This window comes from Aspergillus puulaauensis, chromosome 2 (assembly GCF_016861865.1).
Source record: "Aspergillus puulaauensis MK2 DNA, chromosome 2, nearly complete sequence".
In the NCBI taxonomy this organism is placed as follows: domain Eukaryota; kingdom Fungi; phylum Ascomycota; class Eurotiomycetes; order Eurotiales; family Aspergillaceae; genus Aspergillus; species Aspergillus puulaauensis.
Genome location: NC_054858.1, coordinates 358414 through 380373, shown reverse-complemented (window position 1 = coordinate 380373; position 21960 = coordinate 358414). Strand labels below are relative to the sequence as shown.

Below are 21960 nucleotides of genomic sequence, written 5' to 3'. Positions count from 1 at the left end.
TCCCCTTGACGGGAGTACGGTAGTGTTTGCTCTCCCGCTTCGGAAGGCACGGACAGATTTGCAAGTAAAAGGAAGGGGCGATGGAGTCTTGATTAAGGTGAGATAAACCGATACCTAGACCTAGTAGCAGGGAAGGCGTGGCGGGTTAGCAACATTATATAAATACGCCCCAGACCTTTCTCCCTTTGGCTCCTTGCAATGATAGCATTATCTAACACTCTATTCGCACATCCCTACCGCTGCGACAATGAATATGGTATATAGGAGACCGAACGTAAGTTGGGGGACATGACTTAAGCACTCGGAGTGTTTACCATCCAAAGGACGACGCGGATCATGATGAGTCAAGCCTAATAGAGAAGGGTTAGTGTCCCGGCGTCTAGATGGTGCATGGAACATACAGTGACTCTGCCCGTTCCTCAACGACCGCCACCATTGCCGCTAAAAAGTCATCTCGCTCGTCCAGCAGACAGAGGTCCTCCAGGTTTGGCGCATGGCTAAGGGTAGCCCGAGCGAGAAACTTCGCTTTGTCCGGTGTTGAATTGGACCCCGGTCTGGTTTTGTTAGCGGGTAATTGTCTCGCGGAGAATGGCATTGGCTTACAACGGCGTTGCACGTATTTCAGCTATTGTGCCGAGTGTGAGCTGCTCCAAACATGGAAACAGAGGCGGAGATGGATCAATATCTAGTAAGAGAGACAGGTCATAGGTGCCATAAATACCACAATCCCGCAGGTAGCGGCACTTGCGTCCGAGGGATATGAATGATAGAACGGTCAGGCTAGCGTGGATCTCGAGGTCTATTTCTCCCAGTGCCGGCTGAGTCTCGATCACTGGGATAAACTCGTCGTCCGTCAACGTCGGAGCTGTGAGGTCTCCATGGATACTACGGACAACCAGCCGATGTAGGTTCAGGCCTTTAACGCCCCGGAAATCATTGGAACTTAGCTCTGCCGAGTCTTCGTACATAATAACAAGGTCTCGAAGATTGGTCAGCGCACTGAGGTGCAGCCATGGGCTTATTTCGCCGTTCACCAGGGTGAGGGAAAGAAGACGAATGTTTTTTATGGTCGGGACGAGAAGGGGTACAGTCTTTGGCTCTATATGAACCTGCAGCTGTTGGATACCCTTGAACGGGCGATCGACATGTTGAAATGTATTCACAAACATATCGTGCTTGACAAACGGCTCCACTTCTAACTCCTCGAGCCCATCATGAGAGGCAAGAGTGGAAAGAACCCGGTCATCAATCGGCGCTGTCTTACCATCGACCACACCAAACGAGCGTAGAGACTTGCATCTGTCAATAAATCCGCATAGAGAAGCGGAATTCAACCCTTCAAGCGCACAACCAATAATAACACTCGCCAGTCGTGGACACCGTGTCCCCAGAAGCTGAAGCACATCTTCGTACCCAGCCGGCGCAGTAGCATAGCATGTGAAATCCTCCAATGCCGGCTGGATATACTGGCCGATCCACACTTCCTCCTGTTCTCCGTCCCGGCCCGTATAGGTAGCATCAATCAAAACAGATCGGAGACGCGGAAATTCCAACGCGTGGAAGTCGTTGTGATGCACCCACTCATCGCCGTTCATTTCCAACTCGCGGACATATCGCGCGTAGAATTGCCGTCTGTCTATATCATTGATCTCTGCGAGGCCTTGTGGTGGCGGGGTTTCCCATAGCACGCGGACTGCCTCGGCGGCCCACGTTTTGTTGACCAAGAGGGCTGATCGGAGAGAGGAAATATCACCCCGGAGACACTGCAGCATGCGGTTTAACAGTTCGAGTGGCAGTTCAGCTAGCCCCATGATCGAACACTAAATCGGAAGTGGAATTGTTTCGTTGTTAAAGAGGGGCGGGGAAGGAGACGTCAGCGGGGGTTGGATTGAACAACGTGATTGTAGAAGCCCTAACAACATCCCTGGGCGCAACATACTATCCAAGTATTCCATCTTAGAGGCATACAGTTTAAAAATACTGAGACGGATAATATCAAGAAACAACCTCAATAATCCCCATCAACCCAATCCCCCCACCCACTCCCCAACACCGTATCCCTATCCACCGCCGCCCCAATCTCAGTCGTGTACTTCCTCTCCGACGTATCAGCCCCATCCCCCGTATTCCCAATCTCATAATACAGTGGCGTCGCCCCCTCCGCCATCGTCGTCCACCCATCGGGGTGGATAATCCCGCTAAGCTGCGAGTTCTGGTATATCACCCGCGCAAACACCCGCCACGGTCGACCGAGGTACACCTGTTCCGCGAGATCTGTCCCGGATTTCCCGGAGATATTGCAGTTGTTGAAACAGTACCATGAGGGGTCGGTGTCTGTTTCCCGGCTCATCGCGGTTATGTACCCCTTGCCTGAGGAGACGATGTCGCAGTTCTCGTACCACGAGCTGGCGTCGCCGAAGATGTAGTCCGTTGCACCTGGTTCTCTTAGCGTGGTCTAGACATGAATAAAGGAGAGACAGGGAAGAGATACCTTCGATGTAGGAATTAGAGTAGTACTGGATCCCCTCGCGTGCGTAGAGCGTGTCTTGGTACCCGATGAACTGGCAGCCGTAGTAGCCCTGACGTTCTCCACTAGCTGCCAGTCTAAGCTCCATTAATATCTTGTGAAGCCGGTAGTAAAATGAATGAGGAGGATACATACGCAACAGCCTGAGTCCCCTTCCCATACCCATTCACAACGTTGATATTGTACATGGCAAAGTCATCCATAGCGACGTTGACGGTCGCACTGGCCACCAGGCTCCCGGCTTCAGTGGACGTCATTGTATGGGTTATAGTGACCGTGTTCCCATTATAGCTGCTTGAGTCTGTTGTCTCGCCGTAGAGGGTTAATGGCCCGCCATATTCGAAGGTTAGTTGTTCCTCGTACGTCCCGGCTGCGATGGAGATGCAGGCCTCGGAATTGGAAGAGCTTAGTGCGGCGACTGCGTCAGCGATTGTTGAGTATGTTCCGCCTCCGCCGACTGTGAGACAGTCTGATGGGATCGAAGCTCTTGGCGCGTGTTTGGGGGTATGTGGTGCGGACAGGGCTGCGGTTGCTAGGCCTAGGATCGGGAGATGGTGGAGAAGAGTCATACTGAATAGGGCTGGATATTTCTGCTAAATGGGTGATACGTTAGATTATGTTTTGATGGTATCTCGGCTGCGGTGGAGCGAGGTGGGGATGGACATGCCCCCATATAAGTATAGTAAAGAAATGTAGCTGCATTTCCAGTGGAATAACTTTGTCTGCCCTGTACTGACAGGAAAAATGTCCAGTCCGGGCCGGCTGTGCCAAACCTGTTACAACTGACATGAATAATAATTCCTGCAATAGGAACATTTGGACTCTGCAGAATCCGCCACACGTGCGGAAACTCCGCAGCCTTGAAACAAGACTTGTTTAGTTTGCGTTTTAGGCTAAAAATAATTCAAATAATTCGTCAAAAAAGTATGTTCGTCCTCGCGTGGATAAAAAGGCTTGGATTTGTTCCTGCGGACCCAAGAAGAGCTTGGTGTTGGGATGTACTTATATCGCACTCTCTTCCAGTGTGAATGTCAGCCAGGCCAACAAGATTCGCGCTACAATCATGACATTCAAAACTACTGCGTTACTTTTATTAGCAGGGATAACTTGGGCGTCCCCTCCCCTGTCCAACGAGCAGATGCCGCCTGCACCCCAACAGCAGGGGGCTCCCCCAGCACCGATGATGTCCCGGCCATCGTGGAAGCAATCTCATCATGCGGCAATGGCGGGACAATTGTCATCCCAGAAGGGTCAACCTACTACCTGAACACCGCGCTCGATCTGGATGGGTGCTCCGGCTGCCAGTTTCAGATAGAGGGGACGCTCCTGTTCTCGGACGATACGGACTACTGGAATGGGGAGACGGCTATGATCAATGTGAAGGATGTTGAGGGATTGACTATGCATTCCCTCACGGGGTCGGGTGTGATTGATGGGAATGGACAGGCTTCGTAAGACCCTCTTTGTTTTGAAATTGTGAGTTTGGAAAGACTAATTATGGGCCCTGCAGGTGGGATCTTTTCGCCGAGGACGAAAGCTATGAACGTCCGACACTTCTGTATATAACCGGCGGGAGCAACATCAAAGTGTCGAACCTGCTCCAGAAAAACCCCCCCAATGTCTTTGTCTCTGTCAAAGAAGGGACGACGAATGCTGCATTCACGGATCTAACACTCAACGCGGAATCCACATCTGATAACGAACCCAAGAACACAGATGGGTTTGACATTGGGGAAAGCACGTATGTCACTATCTCAAACACGACCGTTGTCAACGACGACGACTGCATCGCCTTCAAGCCTGGCTGCGACTACCTTACCGTTACCGATATCACCTGCACGGGATCTCATGGTCTGTCCGTCGGATCTTTAGGCAAAAGCAGCGACGATACGGTCAGCAATGTCTGGGTCGAGGGTGCAACGATGATATCCTCAACCAAAGCCGCGGGAATAAAGACGTATCCCAGCGGTGGCGACCACGGACTGAGCAGTGTGAAGAATGTTACATGGAAGGATGTCGTCGTGAAGGACTGCGAGTACGCAATCCAGATCCAAAGCTGCTATGGCGAGGACGAGGAATATTGCACGAGTAATCCCGGGAATGCAGTCCTCTCGGGAATTACATTCCAGGGGTTTAGTGGCACGACCAACGATAAGTATGGTCCTGTAACTGGGAACTTGAATTGCGGTGCGGATGGCGAGTGTGACGTTTCTGTTGTGGACTACACGGTTGAGGCAGCGTCGGGTGATGGTGAGGTGCTCTGCGCCAATACACCTTCAGAGCTGGGGGTGTCGTGTTCCTCTGGGGCATCGGGGTGATCTGTAGTTATTCGAGTTGAAGGTCATAAAACAGGCATTCCCTGTCAATTTCTCAGAGTGAACCAGAAGGCCCAATAGAAACAACAGCTCGGATTCAATTTCCGAGGGTCCGCCAGTACCTCTACGACGGGCTACTTATAGCACGCAGCCGTATGGTGTTGGTTTTTATGTGAGTGGTTCCTGGAGATGGGTTCTTATGTAGGCTATTCAACGACCGCGAAAGTAGATGCTGCTGAATGAATAGCTGGCGGTACTGCCATATTGGTAGCTGCTAGTCTTAGATGGCTACATGATTTCCTACTTTCTGGCCGCAACAGCCGTCGGTAGTCGTACATCGCTTAACCTTTAATTAAATAGCAGTGATCGACAAGGCTGGCCTTTCACTGTTGGTTCATTATCCCCGACTGGCCACATGTCGGTCCGAGATGACTTCACCAAGGGGCAACAGGGCTAACGTTTCATAATGTCTTTGCGAAAAATGATTTGATAGGCCGGGGGATTAAGCGATTGATTAGATTTCCCCGGATTTGTTGCGCGCGGGCATTTATCGGGAGGTAAAATAAATTAAACTCACCCCCATGCTTGAAGAATACCCCGGTCTCTTGTATGTTCTTCGACAAATGTGGACAATGGCTTACGTCCAGGGGACAGCGCCTCTGAGGGAAAAATTCTATAAGAAGGAGGGCGTCAGTCGTGGAAGAGGTTGATTTCAGCATACGCTTTTGCTGTTCTCTAGAGCTCTAGAGATATTCCGCATTGCTTGATTCTATATTGAACGCCATAATGATCTACTCTACTCTGTTGACTGCCAGTCTTGTCACTTCGGTGTATGGACATGGATACCTGACCATCCCAGCAAGTCGCACCCGACTTGGATTCGAAGTGAGCTTGGTCCATTCATACTCAAAGCGTTATCTAACGATCTAGGCCGGCATCGATACATGCCCCGAATGCTCAATCCTAGAGCCCATCTCACCGTGGCCCGACCTCGAAGCCCCACGGGTCGGTCGTAGCGGACCCTGTGGCTACAACGCCCGCGTCAGCGTCGACTACAACCAGCCCGGCGACAGCTGGGGCAATGAGGTCGTGGAGACCTACGCCCCCGGCGACGTGATCGAGGTGCAGTGGTGCGTCGACAACAACGGCGACCACGGCGGCATGTTCACCTACGGGATCTGCCAGGACCAGACCCTGGTCGACAAGTTCCTGGACCCCAGCTACCTCCCAACCGAGGCCGAGAAGCAGGCCGCCGAGGATTGTTTCCTGGAAGGTGAGCTGAAGTGCACGGATGTTGATGGCCAGGAGTGTGGATATAGCCCGGACTGCACGGAGGACCAGCCTTGTTGGCGCAATGACTGGTTTACGTGTAATGCGTTCGAGGCGGATTCCAACCGTGGCTGCCAGGGTGTTGACGGGGCGGAGTTGAACTCGTGTGAGACGACGATTGCCGGTGGGTATACTGTTACCAAGAAGGTGAAGATTCCGGATTACTCGTCCGAGCATACTTTGCTCCGATTCAGGTGGAACTCGTTCCAGACGGCGCAGGCCTATCTGCACTGTGCGGACATTAAAATTTCTGGCTCTGGTTCTACAAATTCCAGCTCTACAGGTACTACCACTACACCTACATCTACATCTACATCTACATCTACATCTACATCTACATCTACAACGGCCACTTGCACTGCCAAAGCCAGCACCCTCCCCGTGACATTCCAAGAACTTGCGAACACAGCTGACGGAGAGGAAATCTTCATTACCGGCTCAATCAGCCAACTAGGATCTTGGTCTCCTGATGACGCGGTGGCGCTGTCTGACAGTGACTACACCGAGTCGAATCCGCTGTGGACAGGAACAGTGGAACTGTCTGCTGGAACGGAACTAGAATATAAGTTTATTAAGAAGAATAGTGGTAGTGATGTTACCTGGGAAAGCGACCCGAACCGGAGCTACACGGTGCCTACTGGCTGTGATGGTGACAAGGCGACGGTCACTGGGACGTGGAGGTAGACTGAGTTGGAATGTTTATATCATTTAAATTTATTCATTGAAAATGACAATGTTTCGTTAAATATACTATCTCCATATGAATACGTCACCAGCTGCCGCGAACTAAAAATGCAGTGGAGGCTCTGGGGCTCTACTCTTGCGGCCCGGGGCGAGACTACGTAGTGGGTTCCGGGGTAGGTGTGGGTATGGGCCAGCCCTGCGTAGGACCCCGTTGATGCCCGATTCTGTCAAAGCTGAGAGTAACAGCGGATAACAGAAAATACTGTCCACACACAGAGTATGAAAGATAGTTATAGGCAGAGAAAAGACTGAATTAACTGAGAAATCATAGGATCTATATAATCAATCTTTCTCAACATCACTGAGAAAAATGAATTGGTCATTCTGGAACATAGCTGAGTCAGATTCAAACAGCTGCGCAGCACTAAAAGTGCAGTGCAACAGCCGCAGGTGGTCAAGTAACTCCTCCAGAGCACCAAAAATGCAGTGTGCGGCTGAAAAGACCTTTGTTGCATGCATCATCCCACACCACTAATATAGACTACTTACCGCAACATGGATAGCTCCTAGTTGGGTTAAGAGCATTTCAGGAATAATATCGTGCTCGCCAACAAAGCTACTAGAAAGAATGAACAACCTGACCGGTGGAATAAAAAGATCTCAGGCTGATATAGAAATTCCGCGATGCTTCGCATGCGCTGATTGTGCCTCAGCTATGGCTGGATGCGCTGTCAGGAAGCAGAATTTCGATTCTAATAATCCTATAAAGCCCAGTATACTATACTAGGAATCTGCTATTAATACTTTTTTATACAGTTTTTTTCTGAGAGTGGCAACCTTTGGCATAAATCGCGAACCTGAACCATAGTATGACTAATACAAGTCACCGGCTGCCTTGAACTAAAAGTGCAGTGTTTCTGGCCTTGGTAAGGCCTCAAAAATACCAACATTGACCCTGTATCTAATGTGACCTTCTCCGGCAATCGGCCTTAAGCTGACAGATCCGCGTATGATGAATCAATCAATCAATCAATCAATGCAGTGTCAAGCAGGCAATTGATGGCCAATGGCCAGTTCATGGATCATCCCTGTCAGTTTCAACGGCTGCCTTGAACTAAAAATGCAGTGCTGGGCCGGCTAGGGTACCACCTGAAGGCCCTCAAAGCCACGCTAGGCAAGTGGAGACTGGCCGGGGCACCTTTCCCTCCTACCTAGCGTGTCTATAAAGGGGTGACGGGTTTGAATCCCGTGGCTGGTACCTACCTGGTAGGAGATATCTATCTAAGAAGCCTCGCCTGGTATAGCTGGACCCGGAGATAGAACTAATAGAGGGTAATTTACCACGGAGAGAGGGCGGGGAACGCGTTCTTTATCTATATATATATATATACTGACATGCCCTAAAAATGCAGTACTCCAGGCGGACTGTTGGCCTCACCCACAGATTGAAATTACTACAGTGCTGGTACTCCGTAGGTTGTTCCCCTTTACGCTGATTCGTGGATTCGGACAGATTGTCAACAGCCCCCAGAGACTAAAAATGCAGTGAGCGCGCGGCTGAGGGCTTCCACGCTGTGGGCCTCCCCTGGATGGTTATCACTGGCTGAAGGCAAAGCCACCAGTCCAACTTATAATGCAATAGGTAATATTTATTCAGGACCCGGTCTGGTCTCTGTGAGATCCAACGGCTGCTCGAGACTAAAAATGCAGTGAGCTTTGTCCCCGAGGTGGCTGTGTTCCTTTCCTAGATGGTTGTGACTGGCTGAAGGCGAAACCACCAGTCTAACTGATAATTGAATAGGTAATATTCATTCTGGACCCGATATCGGTCAGATTCAACGGCCGCCTGAGACTAAAATTGCAGTGTATGAGGCAGAGGAGGGAGCTTCGTCCACGCCGCCAACGCCCCAGGGCCCTAAAATTGCAGTGAGGGGCTGAACAACGTGAAAGGCTCCACAGCTCGCCTCCCAATGTATTCGACGAGGCAGCCCGTTAGTCTCCGGTATATGGGACATAACCATTAAGTCGACGCTAGCAGTGAAAGCCGTACGGTGAAACATTTATAGAAAGCATCTTCAATGTAGAGTATAGAGCATACCAAAGGGGGAAAGGAATTGCTTCCACTAAAGTATTATAATTTCATGTGTATACACAACTTTCTTTAAGAGGCAATTTCCACTCTGGTCGCGAGACTGGTAGATTGAACAACTGGCAGAGACCGAAGATGTAGTGTAGACTGGCGGTTCGCACAGCCGTTCTAGTCTTCGAGCTGCCAACCCCTGTAGAATTCCAAAAATGCAGTGTTGCCTGAAGGATGCGGTGATCCAGACAGCCGGGACTGCTCGCGGGTGTAACAATTCATTCAGCCATACAAGATCAGGGTTCATACGTACTTTACAACCTTGGCTTACGGAAGAATGTATTTAAATAAGTCCATCATATTAACAACTTCCCCTCTAGCAATAACAATGCAAAGGAATGACAGTACAGATCTGTAAGAAAGCAATATAGAAGCAAACCGGGCGACGCAAGCCAACCCGTCTAGAAGGAATGACAATTAAGATATAAACAAGGCTTTATGACTCCATTCCTCGCATCAATATGAGGGGAAGATACATCTCTCCTGTCCACCTGCCCTGTTAAGACAGTCTAAACGCACGAGATGCTCAGAGAGTGGGGGTTGACACCGGTGTCCTGGGGGAACTTGGCGTAGTTCTTGCGGCCGTTGACCTCGAGGACCTGGATCCAGTGGCCGTTGTCGTTCTTGCCGGAGACCTTGCAGTTGGCGCTCTCGACGACGCCGCCGGTGATCATGACGGAGTCGACGTGGAAGGGGTTGAACAGCTCGGGGTAGCTGGCCTTGACGGAGACGGGGTGGTTGTTGGTTGGGATGTCGGCGGCCTGGCCGTGGCCGCTCTGCTCGTTGGTGAAGACGACAGTGCGCGAGCCTTCGCTGCGGATGGTGAGGGCCGAGGCGGAGGCGGCCAGGAGGGCAACGGCGGTGGAGGTGATGAACTTCATTTTGGTATGGTAAGGATGTTAAGACTTTTGTCTGGATATGTTGGTAGAGTGGATAGAGTGTTGGACTGGGACTGGATTGATACTGGATGAAAAAGGCTGAGTAGAAGCAGGAAGGACCGACTCTTTATACCTTTCCCTTTGGTCTCTATCCAGGCATCGCCACGACAGCGTCGCAGTATCCAAGATCTAAATCAAGGCCGTCTTGTGTCTGTCCCAATGTCGAAGGATCAGAAACATGTCATATCAAGCCTACAGGGCTGTCGCGGTGGAGCCCAAGGTTGCACGCCAGGATCTATTATTTGTCTATATTTAACCCTCGGTAGTAGCGGTATGATCTTGGATCGCAATTCCATGGCTCTCCCATCGAGGCATCTAACAATGCTTCTTGTCACCGGACTTCCCATGCTGTACGGCCTCTGCGCGTGCTCCCGATAGGCCTTCCGCCGAGGACCAGGTTGCCTTTTGCGGTCAACAGCACCAGTGGCTTGCCAAGTTCGTATGTCTCGTCCATGTCTCACTCTGACTGTATCCATGTCATGTCGAGATCGCGGCTGAAGTACACGAGGGACCCCGGCGTAAGAGTGTAACCCAAGCTCAAGCACATTGTTCTGGTCCGTAGAGTATGGGTCTCGCAAGACAAGACAAAGAATTCCAGATGTAAACCCTCCGACGAGACTCGTGAGGTCAGAAGTACAGACCAGATCTCAAGCTCCATGGATGAACCCCGGGAATACGAGACAGCGGGGAAATACGAACAGCTGCAGTGTCTGCACGAACCCCGAGGAGAGCGCTGCCGAGTCTGGTGTTTGAGGGCTGTGCCCATTAATGGTCAGTGCGAGCCAACACCAAAGCTCCAGAATAAGACCCAACACCAAGGGCTGGTAGCTAGTATGTACAGCCTTGCATGCATTTTTAGACGAGGCAGTGTCTACCAACCACCGGGGGCCAACGTGGCAGGCTGCAGTTCCCCAGGTTCTGCTGCTTGGCTGACGTCGAGAGTCAGAATCGCTATATCGAATATTCTCGGCACTCGGCACCCTTCACCGTCCCAGAAACATGGCGTTAGGCGTCCCATGCCCCGGTTGGCGAGCCAGAAAGGCATCTGGAACCTGGCGACTGGCACTGGTGACACTCCATAGGCTGAACCTTCTTTCTAGACGAGGCTGAGTGCCGAGAGGCTTATTGGGCACCCCGTGGGCTGCGTGAAGTGTCCGGGTCTGAAAATAACCCCGATCTTGCGATTTGGGCTCGATGCGCTGTGTGGAAGCTTATTCCGCGGTTTGTTTGGCAGTCCCATGGTTGATACTCGGGGAATCTTCCGCCCGTATATCGAGTCCGTGGGATCCGAGGCTAAACCTGAGCAGCAGCGCAAACAGAAACTCACCAGAGGACACAAATTCATTCGCATATTCATGGAAGCCGATGGAAAATCATTATAGATCAGTATTACGGGATGCAGGAGCTGGCTGACAGAATACCAGTAGGCAGCCATCTGCGGCGAAGATATCAGCCATGCCGGCCATTCGCAAAGAACCTTGGAACTGTCCGGCGACAACCACGGTGTAAGCTAAGTGCACGCCTCAGTCGCGAAATGTGGGTGAAAGCTGGAGGGCTGTTCTCAGACCAGGTTTCGTCGGAGTAATCTTCAGATGATGGCGACGGGGTTGTGTAGAGGCTCTTGGAATAGACTAGCTGTGTTAACCGGGATTAGGAATGCATGCGCCCATGTCTTCTTCGGGTCATTTTGTGTGCAATAATGTAAATAAATGTAGAATAAGTAGTGAGTGGTCAGTTAGCTAAAAGACAAAAAAAAAAAGAAGTTGTTGGTTGACAAGGGTGGGATTCGAACCCACGCTCAATTAAGAACACGGAAAACTGTGCGTAGTCCAGGTAGGCCTGAACCGTGCGCCTTAACCACTCGGCCACCTTGCCAGGTTGGTAACAGACTTGTTGTCCGCAGAAATCATATTCACGGGATTAACTCATCAGGGCACATCCAATTCAGCCTCGTTCGCTCAGAAATCAGACATATTTCGAATTCGAACCCTTCCAGGATTCCGTTTTAGTTCAGTACCCTGGCTCTGATGGCTGTCACCCACTCAACGGCGATATGCGTCCCGATTCGGTCGTTATGAGTATAGAGCGCGCTCGGCATGCTACGTATCCAGCAGGACTCGGAAACAAAAAGCAGGCCGTCGAGCCGATCGCGTAACCAACCTCTAGTCTAGGTATACTCTATTGAAACGACTCTTCTTAGATGGATCATCGGTTCTAAAATTTGGTGTAGTACAAAGGACAGCCCTATTCGAGCTGAACACTACGACTTGGCTGATGTTTGTCATGCGTCATTTATATATCCTATTACCAATGGCCCGGACTGGCTGCCCAACTATGGCAAAAGGCTTGCCTGATCGCTTGCCCGCCAGCCCAAATAATCGGTAAGATTAGGTCGTACAAACTGCAGGGTGACTTCCACAAGACAGGCAATGGATGACTGCAGAACTGGGTTGCCTTCCTGTTGTTCACGGGGGTAACTAGTTATACAGCCCTATTTGTCAACTAACTTACACCGTGGGCTGCCTCTTACTAAGATGTAGGATAAGGAGTATTCTAATGTCTTGATAAAATGTAAAACCGAAATATCCAAATATATACTCCGTACTTATTGTTACTATTTACAGTCCCATACTATCAACCACACTCATCGTATAATTCCACAACGGGGTCGAATAATCCGTGCAGAACGTATACCCCGTATAATACGTACTCCTCACCCCCTGCAGCCCATAAAGCCGCTTATAAAACCCATCCCGAATATCATCAACCGACACCATCAAGGTCTCGGGCGCATGCGACGCAAAGGCCGCAAGTTCCGGCTCTTGACCGTCCTTAATCTTAAATGTCCCCGCCTCGCTCATCCGCTTGATGTCGTTGATTACCATCTCCCGTGCAGCGGACTCGGTTAGGTTATCCTCGCCGACGATCTTGGACATGAAGTACCCCGGTTCGCCGGAGTATTCGAGGGACCATTGGAAGGGGGTTGTGGGGAGGCTTCCGGGCTGGTTCGCTGGGTTTGTGTTGAGGATGTTGAACCCGTCGGGGATGGCGGTGTTGGTTATTGCGGCTGCGTAGTAATTTTTATGTGTCCATTTCGAGAATAGCGTCTTCTCCTCGTTGTTCAAGTCGAATCCCTCTAGCTTGGGCAGTGTAGGCGGGAACGCAATCAGCAGTTTCTTCGCCCGGATGAGCTTGGTAGATCCTGTCTTGGAGTTGCGAATCGTAACCTGCACACCCTCCTCGGAGCGGTCCGTGTGCGAGGCGACACTGTCGTAGAAGATATTATTCGACTCGTCGATATAGTTTGCCGCGGCGTTGAAGAGCTCGTCTGTCCCGTTCTTCGGCGTGATGTATCCGCCCTGCAAGAGGGCGTCGACCTGCGGGACCCCGAAGTTCTGGATCACGTAGATGAGAGGCTGGTCGAGGATATTCCCTACGTTCTCGGCGAAAGTGAAAATCAGGTCCATTGCGCCCTGGAGGGCGTGTTTCTCGACGAATTCGCGGAAAGGACGGAGAAGCTCCTCGGGGACTTCATCGGGGAGGTAGTATGCGCCTGTGGAGAGGTAGTCGAATTGCTCAATTGCGCCGCGGTAGAGGGTCGCCGCGACGACTGTAGTGAGGAGTTCGCTCCCTGGAAGCACGCGCTCGCCGGTGTCGAAGTTGACGTATTGCGAGACGAAGGATCCCGGGAGGAGAGCCTCGTATTCGACGTTTAGTTGCGAGAAAAAGTCCTTCGAGAGCTCATTGTTGAAGTACCCCTCTACCCCGTAGTTGACGTGTTTCCCGTTCGGGAGGTATAGCGTCTCTGCATGTCCTCCTAGTCGGCTTTTCTGTTCGACCAGTGCGACGGATTTTCCTTGTGCGCGGAGTTGCACGGCCGCGTAGGTCCCTGTTGCGCCGCCGCCGAGGATCACGACGTCGCGGTCAATCGTGTCCTGCGCGGCAGCAGTGGATATGGCGATCGCGCCAACCAGGATGTTCAAACCTAAACGCATGCTGGCTATTTGTTGACTCGTCTGGGGGCGAGTGCAGAAAGTCCGGAAAGGGGGCGCGACACCTTTTAAACCGGAATGCGATTGCGACGTGAGAATCGCTTAGAGGTTCAAGGTTGAAGGCTGAACCTAATATGGGGGTATCTCGGCCATATCGGGATCTCGGCCATGCTTGCCCTGCTGTGGCAGATTTAATTTGCTGAGAATGCCTCTGTGATGGGTCATTTGATCGTCAATGGCATGGATCTTCAGGAGGAAGCAATAGTCGGTGGGTCGACCCAATGAATCGGGCTGATGGGCTTCGTCTTGTGGAAACCACATCGTGAAACGGGCTGCGGCTGGCTTGGGCGATTCAGCGACCTTTGGAGGAATTGTCAAGGCTGGTTCGGAACTTCGGAGTATGAAGTGTTGATTTGCTGTCATGTCGTATGTATAAATCTCATTGGGTGTTGATATCCAACCTCGGACACTCGGAAATTGCAGTTTCGTCGGCGAAACTCGTCTTGTTACGTTGTTTGTGTTGTCATGAGATCGATTCTACCTATCCAGCTAAGCCATTCATAGATGCATGCTTAACAGGCCTTGAGCATCGAACTCCAAGCACCAATAACAAACCGATTGTTCCGCGCCCGGTCTGTCTCCAGAAAAACGATACTGCCGTCCTCCGCCTCGCCCAGGTCCTCGAAATACCCAGCCTCGATCTCCATGATTTCTACAACTGCAAGGGCCTGGTCGATGCCCATGGCATAGCCGACTATATTCAAGCATTCGATCACCCACAGCCGCACCGGGTGTCCTTTGCATTCTGTTGCGCCCGCGACGGCTAATGGCCAAAGCAGCAGCATCGCACCGATGTATGTCTGTGATGCAGGAAGTCCCCGGCCGGAGCTTAGGAGCGTATCAGCCCCAAGATGATAGGGAACACTGGCGCAGATATCTAATGCCAGATCGCGGGTTGTCTTTCGGAGTCCGGCGCACTGGCGTTGCAGGTCCTTCCCAGGAACCAGACCAGCCGGTCGGGAGATGCGGCGGAGACAGCCGATGATGATTTCGCAGAGCAGGATGCGTGAGTAGCGGTATTGGTTCCAGGTGTGGCAGATCCAGAGGTCATTATACAGGTGGTAGCGGTTGTTGTACAGGGGTGGGGTGCAGCCGGATGTTGTGCTGCAGGAGGATCCTGGCTGTGGTTGTGATGGGAATTCGATCGTAGTATACAGGAATTCGGGCGGTGCTGAGGCAACCCACGCTGTCAGGGCTGCTTCCATGGAGTAGGCTCGTGAGAGGATCTCGTCGGTGTCTGTTAGGCCACCGCTGATGATCTCGGCGCGTAGATTGGCGAGTTGGCCGGTGATGGAGATGACGCGGTCGCAGTAGCCTTCCATCTGGGGGCGGAGGTACATCGCGATCTTGTTGCAGTCGAGGAGGGATTCGGGGACGGGGAGTCCGCATTGCAGGCAGCTTATGATCTGGTATGGTTAGTGGTGGGTGGTAGTGATATCGTTGTTGACCTACAATCTGAAAGCGCAACTGGATAAAAATACTCAGACTTTCTGTATTCTGCAGTTCTTCCTGGGTTCGCATGTCCAGCAATGCGGAAGCCCCGTAGATATGTCTCGTCCAGCTTTCGACTGTGCCCATCGTCCGATTCGTGATAACCTGGACAGTTAGAAGACGTGTCTACGGATAGGTTGACCACAACATACCTCAAAAATCGCCAGTAACAGAACAGCCGATAATGTCGCATTACTCTTCGATTCGACAGAGTTTGTGACAGCCTGCGACATGAGAGTAATTGCCCGACTGTACTCCCGCGTGGCATTCTGTTTCAACTGCAGAGCACACCCTCCATCACGCCGTGCTCGAGCCAGCATTGCCGACCCAACAGCAACCAAGCTCGCCATCCTGGTCCTTTCGCCAAGTGACACATTCGTCCGGCCGAGGACCCCCGGGTCGAAATCGATCATGAACAGCGCGCCGGACCCTGCATTGTGGCGCAGAAACCAGCTGATCGCTTCGTCGCGGGTCGGCTGGTACGACGGTCGTAGCATCTCTAATTGAGCAGTTTGTCCGTCTTGCCAGAAACACGGAAAATTCGATGCAGATTCTGAGGTCGGTGTTGATTCCGATGTTGGAGTTGATTTCGATGTTACTGTTGACGGCCGTCGGTCCAGTGTACTCGGGGTTGAAGCTGAAGTTGAGCCTGAGCCTGCAGACTGCGCGTCGCCAGCATCGCGCGATTTCTTCGTCGCCTTCGGTTTCGATTTCCTTTTAGGAGCAGTCGGCCTGCGCACCGTCTGCAGGCTCTCGTCCTGGAACAACAACGACAGGGTGTCGTGGTAGCCGGGACAGACGTGGCCGTCGCGCTCGCACTGCAGACAGTATGGCCTGGTCTGGTCGCAGGCGATCTTCCGAGATCGGCAGCCATGACAGCCTTTGCTCGGGCGCCCGCGGTAGACCATGATGGGAGCTTGTGCTTGTGCTTGTGATGATGGGGGAGAGAGAGTTTGTTGGGAGGAAGAGAAGCGGAATGGATCCGGGGGCGGGGAAGATGGAGCTGGCGGATTGCGCCGACTGATCTTCATGCTGACTGCAACAATTCGCTCGTTAAGTTCGGACTACGGACTATGAAGGAAGTGATTAAGTGGGGTCGATTGCCTGCTCTAGATGCCGATATCTTCCACGATGTTTTTCTCAGTTAACACATAACCATCCTCTACGCCCCTAACAACTGATTAATCCACTCGTCAACATCCCACTGAAAGTCCACTGCCCCAGGATGCGCAGTGAAGAGTCCAGTCTGAAATGCCTCTACATCAGCCAGCATCTGCCCGTGGCCCTTCGAACCAAGATTACCGGTGTTGATCATCTCGTCGAGAAGCTTCTTCGCTGTGTCGTATGTATCCCTGTCATCGGACTTTTCGTCGCAGCTGCCGGGCCACCGCGAGTTCACCGACATGGCGAGGGAGAGGATCATGAGGCCTGAGAAGAGATGCAGACTTTCCCAGAAGCCAAAGCGGGCTGTCACACCATCAGTACATGCAGGATAATGCCCATGGAGGGCGAGGTTGGGCTGGGCATACTCATTCGCTCGCAGCTGCGGAGATCAATGATGATTTTCAGGTTTGTTCGCGCAGCTCGGAGACAGGTGTTTGTGAGGAATTTCAGGTCGTCCTGGTACGATTTCACCGTGTCTCCGGCGAGAAGATAGCTGATTTGTTTGAGGAAGAGCGGTCGTAGGAGGAGAACAAAACACTTAAGGCACTTTATTAGCTGAGATATCGTCATACTGGTTGGTGAATACTGGTGGGTGTACCTGGTGATATCGCTGATAGACTGACGCCAGACATCGATCGGGCATTTGCTTCATTGCCAGCGGCATCCCGGTGTCCACATTGAACGACATGTGCGGTGATAGGCGTGCTCGTACTTCTTCCAGTCTCTGTAGGATGGAGCGAGTTAGGTCGCCGACATTTGTCGTGTTGTCTTTCCGGATACTCCGCATATTCTCGCAGATATCGGCGTGGATAAACGCGAGTTGGACCTGCGTCGTCAATGTTTCGGCGTCGTAAAACTCTTTCGCTTCCTCTGGAGTGAACATTGAATCGTCTGGATACGCTTGTTCTACCTGTTGGACCTGGAACGCGGGTGGTAGGCCCATCTCGGTGCTCGTCATCCGGTCAATGCAGTACGTTGTCCACCAAATTCGCTTGCGATGTTCCACTTCTGCTGCTGGGAGGGGCGATGAGCAGGGTTTGTGGAGTTTAAGTATGTTCGACATTCGAACGCTCAGCCCGGCATACATGTATGCCGCCTTTTTTCGATTCAGACTGTATGAGTAAAATGCCTGCTCTCGTCAGTGCTGTTGGAGTCGTCATAACTGCATACTTACCACCAGATTTAACGCCTCTACCTGCTCGATGGATGGATCCTCGTAACGAACATTCAAAAGGGATAATGCCTGCTCAAAGAATTCTGTTCCTGGTGCTGCGTGTCGAGCTGCTTGGTTATCGTTCTGCGCTGTGGTATCTGGAGTAATTCCATCTCCTAGGTGGATCTCAGGCACTGGTTCAGAGTTGTAAGTTTCTCCCTGGGCAAATACAACCAGCAGGCAGCATAGCCAGAGCCGATCAGTTAGTTCTTTTGCTTTGGGGTCTTTGTATGTGAGGTCGAGTCTCCTCCGGAATGTCTCTCGTTTGAACCAGTGCCAATCATGACCAATGAAGACGGCGAATCGGTCTAACAGAATCAGAGCGTATGAGTATGGTGGAAGTTTGAACGAACATGATGGATCTGGTTTCATTAGATTATATCAAGAAGGGGATTCTGTTCTTACTCGAGGTATCAGAGTCTAGATGATAATACTCATACGCCTGCCGCTGAACAGACTGAGTCTCAGTGACCGGACTAGCCCCAAAGGTAGGAAACTCAGGCCCAGCGAAAACAGCAGCTGGAGAATGCAATTGCTTCAAGCCCGAAACAAATACTTCAGATGTCGGGTCTTCAACAAGCGGGTCTGATAGATTGTTCCCAACAACCTGAGGATCTGTCCTCGGAGCGAGATTCACATCCACAGGAGTAAGCGGTGGATGGTCGGCAGGGATCCCATGCCCAATATTTGCAACTCTCGCCTCGAGACTTCGAAGATAACTTTCAGCAATGGTGATATTGCGGTCTCGGTTGGGATATTCGCAGTCGCGGCTTGCGAGACGACAATTCCGACATGGTTTTTCTGGACGTGTTATGCTTGACTCGGAGAAATCGGGGTTGGGGCTTACCACGAGAACACTTTACTTTGCGCTTGTAACAACGATAGCAAGCAGTGTTTATTCGGGGGCTTGAGGCCTGCATTGTGTGATATTGTGCAGATGGCTCTAACGATAATGGAAACAAGAAGAGTCCGAGATGCGGGGAAGATTCGCAGTTGGAGTCACTCCTTTCATTCCTTATCGAGCACTAGACCGGCCAATGAGATATAGGTATTTCGATAATAGATATTGTTGGATGTCTATTTAATCCATGGATAATCCACTGCCGAGATCCAGCCCGTTGCTGTTGCCATGGTAGGATTCACAACCACCAAACCCATATTGTAGCAGACAGTCTGGTTAGGCTCAAAGGTAGTATCATAGACTTGAGTTTAATATAGAGAGCGCCTCCCGTTCGTACGTGGCTATATATCACACTGACTTCATTCAAATATTTTCTCTGCGTTCCAGAAATGTATGTCTACCCCCAGTATAGCCTCTTGCGCAGTGTCGTTCCCTCCAAAATCGCATCCCAACCCGTTGATACCATTAAATAGTCATTAATCAAGATGCGCTTCTCTTTATTCTTCATAACAGCTTTTCTCTCTACCCTGGCTTCTCCTAGTATCATTGTCTTCCAGAATGACCCCAATCTAGAGGGGGATGGCGAACACCACGCCGGCTGCCTGCGCGTATGCTTCCATCAGAAGCCCGCGTGTCCTGAATTCATGGTGAAATCCCGTCATATAAGTACCTAATCCATTTCCAAGCTGACGCTGTGGCTCAAACATAGGATCCGCAGAAGCTGGTATGTCGACCTACCCGGTTCGCCTAGCTAAATATAGGAGAACATTGTATGGGCTGATATGGGTTCAAGGGAAAATGCTGGACTTGCTGTCTCCATGAGGAGGGCTCCACTGAGCCAGTCTCGGGGGTAGAAAATGCCTTTTCTGCCGGTGAGGCTGGAGATAAGCGTACGAGTTCCCAGGCCTCCCTTCTCGACCGGTAGATACACTCAATGCTGATTAACTATGCTCTTCGATGGACAGAGAACTGCCTCCGCCGTACCGATCAGTGCTGTACCTGGCATGGATGCGCCTGGTGCTGTAGTGGAAAGAACGGTTGCTCGAATGAGCCGTTTAGCCATTGGGGTTACTGCTGGGGATAAAAATAAATGCTTGCCCAAATATTTTTAGTATGAGGGACCCAAGCCGTTAGACATGGGAAGAAAAGTATTTATATATTATCATTAGCTGCAAATTCTGATTACCCAGCTGCTCAAGTGGCATATCTAAACAACGGGCTCATATCACCCATCTCCGACAGCTCTTCCTCGGTATACCGCGCTCGAATCTCATTCTCGTCCATCGCTGCTCGTTTGGCGTTGATGCGCTTCAGAATGAAGTAATAAATCACAGGCCAGATACAGCCAAACACAGCTAGCATACCCATGCTAATTCCGAATCCGACGGGGTATGTAGGTGCCTGGCTGGAGATGTAGATGTTCGAACCGACGATCTGCAGATGGTTAATAGGTATTTATATTTCAAGCTCAGGACACTTACACCACCGAGCTGTGAGAAGCTGACCATCGCCGCAATGCCGACAGCTCGTTTCATTGTTCCAGCGCAGTTGAGGGAGATCCACGCAGTCACTGCTGGGGAGATCGGGTATAGGCCGCCAGTGATGAGGAACACCCCGAATAGCGTCACCCCTGGCACGGCGGGATATCGTACACTGGCTAGCACGATAATAAATCCTGCGAGAGCCATGAGATTCGGCAGAAGGACGGACAGCATCCTCTGTTGGTACCGATCGGCAGCCCAGCCGGAGAAAGCTGTAACCAGGCACGCAAACACGTAAGGAGGGACTGTCATCGCCTGCGCTTCGGCTGCGTCGTAGCCTAGATTGCTGATAATAGTTGGCAGGATGAACGAGTAACCGTAAACAGTGACGCAGAGGGTAAACTCGATAAGGACCGTCGCGTAGATGTGGAAAGACTTGAACGCAGAGGCCGCATGTTTCCAGGAGAACTCGGACTTTTCGGCCACGCCAGTCTCGCCCCCGGCTGAATACTTGTGGCGGAGGATGAGAAATTGTTTCTCCTCAGGTGTGAGCCAACCACCTACTTTGGCTGGAGTGTCATGAACGAACCAGAAGGCGCCTAGTGCGAGCAGAAAAGTGAACACCCCTAGGTTGTCAGCAACTGCGTTCAAATTGTATAGGTTTTCGTGTTACCTTCGATGCAATAGATAAATCTCCATCCCCGATAACCCCATGTATAATCCAACTGACCAATACCGTAGGCTAGCAGACCCGAAAATGCCCCAGCAGCAGAAGCCCCAGAGTAGAAAATCGCCATTCGAGAATGCACCTCTTTGGGCGAGTACCACGACGTAAGAACGAAGGAACACCCAGGGAACACACCAGCTTCAAATATTCCCAACAGAACGCGAAATGCCGCCCAACCTCCGAAATTGACCTGGAGAGAGGTGAAGACCAGAATGGACGAGACAGAGAGTAGCAGAGCCGGTAACCAGATCTTTGGTCCAAATCGTTTCAGTGCTATATTGGAGGGCACTCCGCCTAGGGCGTATGTGACGAAGAAGATGGACAGGCAGGTATTCCACTGCTGGCTGCTTAAACCCAAATCGGGTTCCACGCCGAAAAGCCTCGCGTTCCCTATAAATGTTAGAGGAGGTACGTAGTATAGTGACTGAGACCATACATACCAACATTTGTCCGATCGATATAGGACATGAGGTAAATTAGAATCAGCTGCGGCAAGACATGCAAGCTGAGAAGTTAGCTGAGAAATGATGTTAAAGTTCACGCACTTACTCGACCTTCCGGACCAGCTTCTGCAGTCGTTTCCCAGAGAACTGCTCATTAAGTTCTAGAAACAGAAGATACTCCGAGTTGGTGTTTTCGACTTTGCCCGGACGAACATGCGCAGACGAGGGTCTTGGGATGTTCTCGGCAGGCTTCTCATCATGGACACCATCGCCTACAATGACTGTATCACTTGGGGATTCCATGGTAGGTCAGTATACCCTGAAGCACTAGCTTGGCGAAATGGTCATGGTCACTCCATCCTGGACAAGGCTCAATTTATAGCACACAGTCACTGATAGGCACAGGAAGCCACAAGCTGGCATGGAAACGGCTGGCAATACCGGTGATAAAGGACTGATACGAGTTTCCCCGCAAAAATGTCCAGTTGGAGATACCAGGGGGGCTCCAACTGGCTGGGTCGCATCGTGATAGGATGGAAGCAGTCCACTGTCGGG

The 21960-nt window shown here is 51.3% G+C and overlaps 9 protein-coding genes and 1 non-coding gene across 10 annotated transcripts; 2 read left to right on the top strand and 8 right to left on the bottom strand.

Annotated features, from left to right (window-relative positions):
* Window positions 1-334: 334 nt before the first annotated feature.
* APUU_20163S (uncharacterized protein) lies at window positions 335-1811 on the bottom strand (the record flags this gene model as incomplete). The annotated part of the gene is made up of 3 exons (XM_041698773.1): window positions 335-350; window positions 402-554; window positions 604-1811. 3 exons carry the CDS (start codon window positions 1809-1811, stop codon window positions 335-337), a joined length of 1377 nt encoding a protein of 458 aa, XP_041551925.1.
* A 197-nt stretch (window positions 1812-2008) lies between these two features.
* On the bottom strand, window positions 2009-3096 carry pmeA (putative pectin methylesterase; the record flags this gene model as incomplete). The annotated part of the gene is made up of 3 exons (XM_041698772.1): window positions 2009-2436; window positions 2492-2604; window positions 2663-3096. The coding sequence occupies 3 exons, from the start codon at window positions 3094-3096 to the stop codon at window positions 2009-2011; spliced, it is 975 nt and encodes a 324-aa protein (XP_041551924.1).
* A 427-nt stretch (window positions 3097-3523) lies between these two features.
* APUU_20161A (putative extracellular exo-polygalacturonase) lies at window positions 3524-4845 on the top strand (the record flags this gene model as incomplete). The annotated part of the gene is made up of 2 exons (XM_041698771.1): window positions 3524-3978; window positions 4038-4845. The coding sequence occupies 2 exons, from the start codon at window positions 3524-3526 to the stop codon at window positions 4843-4845; spliced, it is 1263 nt and encodes a 420-aa protein (XP_041551923.1).
* Window positions 4846-5628: 783 nt separating this feature from the next.
* APUU_20160A (uncharacterized protein) lies at window positions 5629-6855 on the top strand (the record flags this gene model as incomplete). Its single annotated transcript, XM_041698770.1, has 2 exons — window positions 5629-5727; window positions 5773-6855. 2 exons carry the CDS (start codon window positions 5629-5631, stop codon window positions 6853-6855), a joined length of 1182 nt encoding a protein of 393 aa, XP_041551922.1.
* A 2649-nt stretch (window positions 6856-9504) lies between these two features.
* On the bottom strand, window positions 9505-9876 carry APUU_20159S (uncharacterized protein; the record flags this gene model as incomplete). Its single annotated transcript, XM_041698769.1, has 1 exon — window positions 9505-9876. One exon carries the CDS (start codon window positions 9874-9876, stop codon window positions 9505-9507), a length of 372 nt encoding a protein of 123 aa, XP_041551921.1.
* A 1828-nt stretch (window positions 9877-11704) lies between these two features.
* Window positions 11705-11808, bottom strand: APUU_t20001S. Its single transcript has one exon. It is a non-coding gene; the product is annotated as a tRNA-Leu (tRNA).
* A 743-nt stretch (window positions 11809-12551) lies between these two features.
* Window positions 12552-13928, bottom strand: APUU_20158S (uncharacterized protein; the record flags this gene model as incomplete). The annotated part of the gene is made up of 1 exon (XM_041698768.1): window positions 12552-13928. The coding sequence occupies one exon, from the start codon at window positions 13926-13928 to the stop codon at window positions 12552-12554; it is 1377 nt and encodes a 458-aa protein (XP_041551920.1).
* A 569-nt stretch (window positions 13929-14497) lies between these two features.
* Window positions 14498-16507, bottom strand: APUU_20157S (Zn(II)2Cys6 transcription factor; the record flags this gene model as incomplete). The annotated part of the gene is made up of 3 exons (XM_041698767.1): window positions 14498-15391; window positions 15438-15581; window positions 15629-16507. 3 exons carry the CDS (start codon window positions 16505-16507, stop codon window positions 14498-14500), a joined length of 1917 nt encoding a protein of 638 aa, XP_041551919.1.
* Window positions 16508-16638: 131 nt separating this feature from the next.
* Window positions 16639-18773, bottom strand: APUU_20156S (uncharacterized protein; the record flags this gene model as incomplete). Its single annotated transcript, XM_041698766.1, has 6 exons — window positions 16639-16943; window positions 17006-17177; window positions 17239-17769; window positions 17815-18215; window positions 18259-18654; window positions 18701-18773. 6 exons carry the CDS (start codon window positions 18771-18773, stop codon window positions 16639-16641), a joined length of 1878 nt encoding a protein of 625 aa, XP_041551918.1.
* A 1175-nt stretch (window positions 18774-19948) lies between these two features.
* Window positions 19949-21708, bottom strand: APUU_20155S (uncharacterized protein; the record flags this gene model as incomplete). Its single annotated transcript, XM_041698765.1, has 5 exons — window positions 19949-20188; window positions 20236-20861; window positions 20909-21352; window positions 21403-21467; window positions 21512-21708. The coding sequence occupies 5 exons, from the start codon at window positions 21706-21708 to the stop codon at window positions 19949-19951; spliced, it is 1572 nt and encodes a 523-aa protein (XP_041551917.1).
* Window positions 21709-21960: the final 252 nt, after the last annotated feature.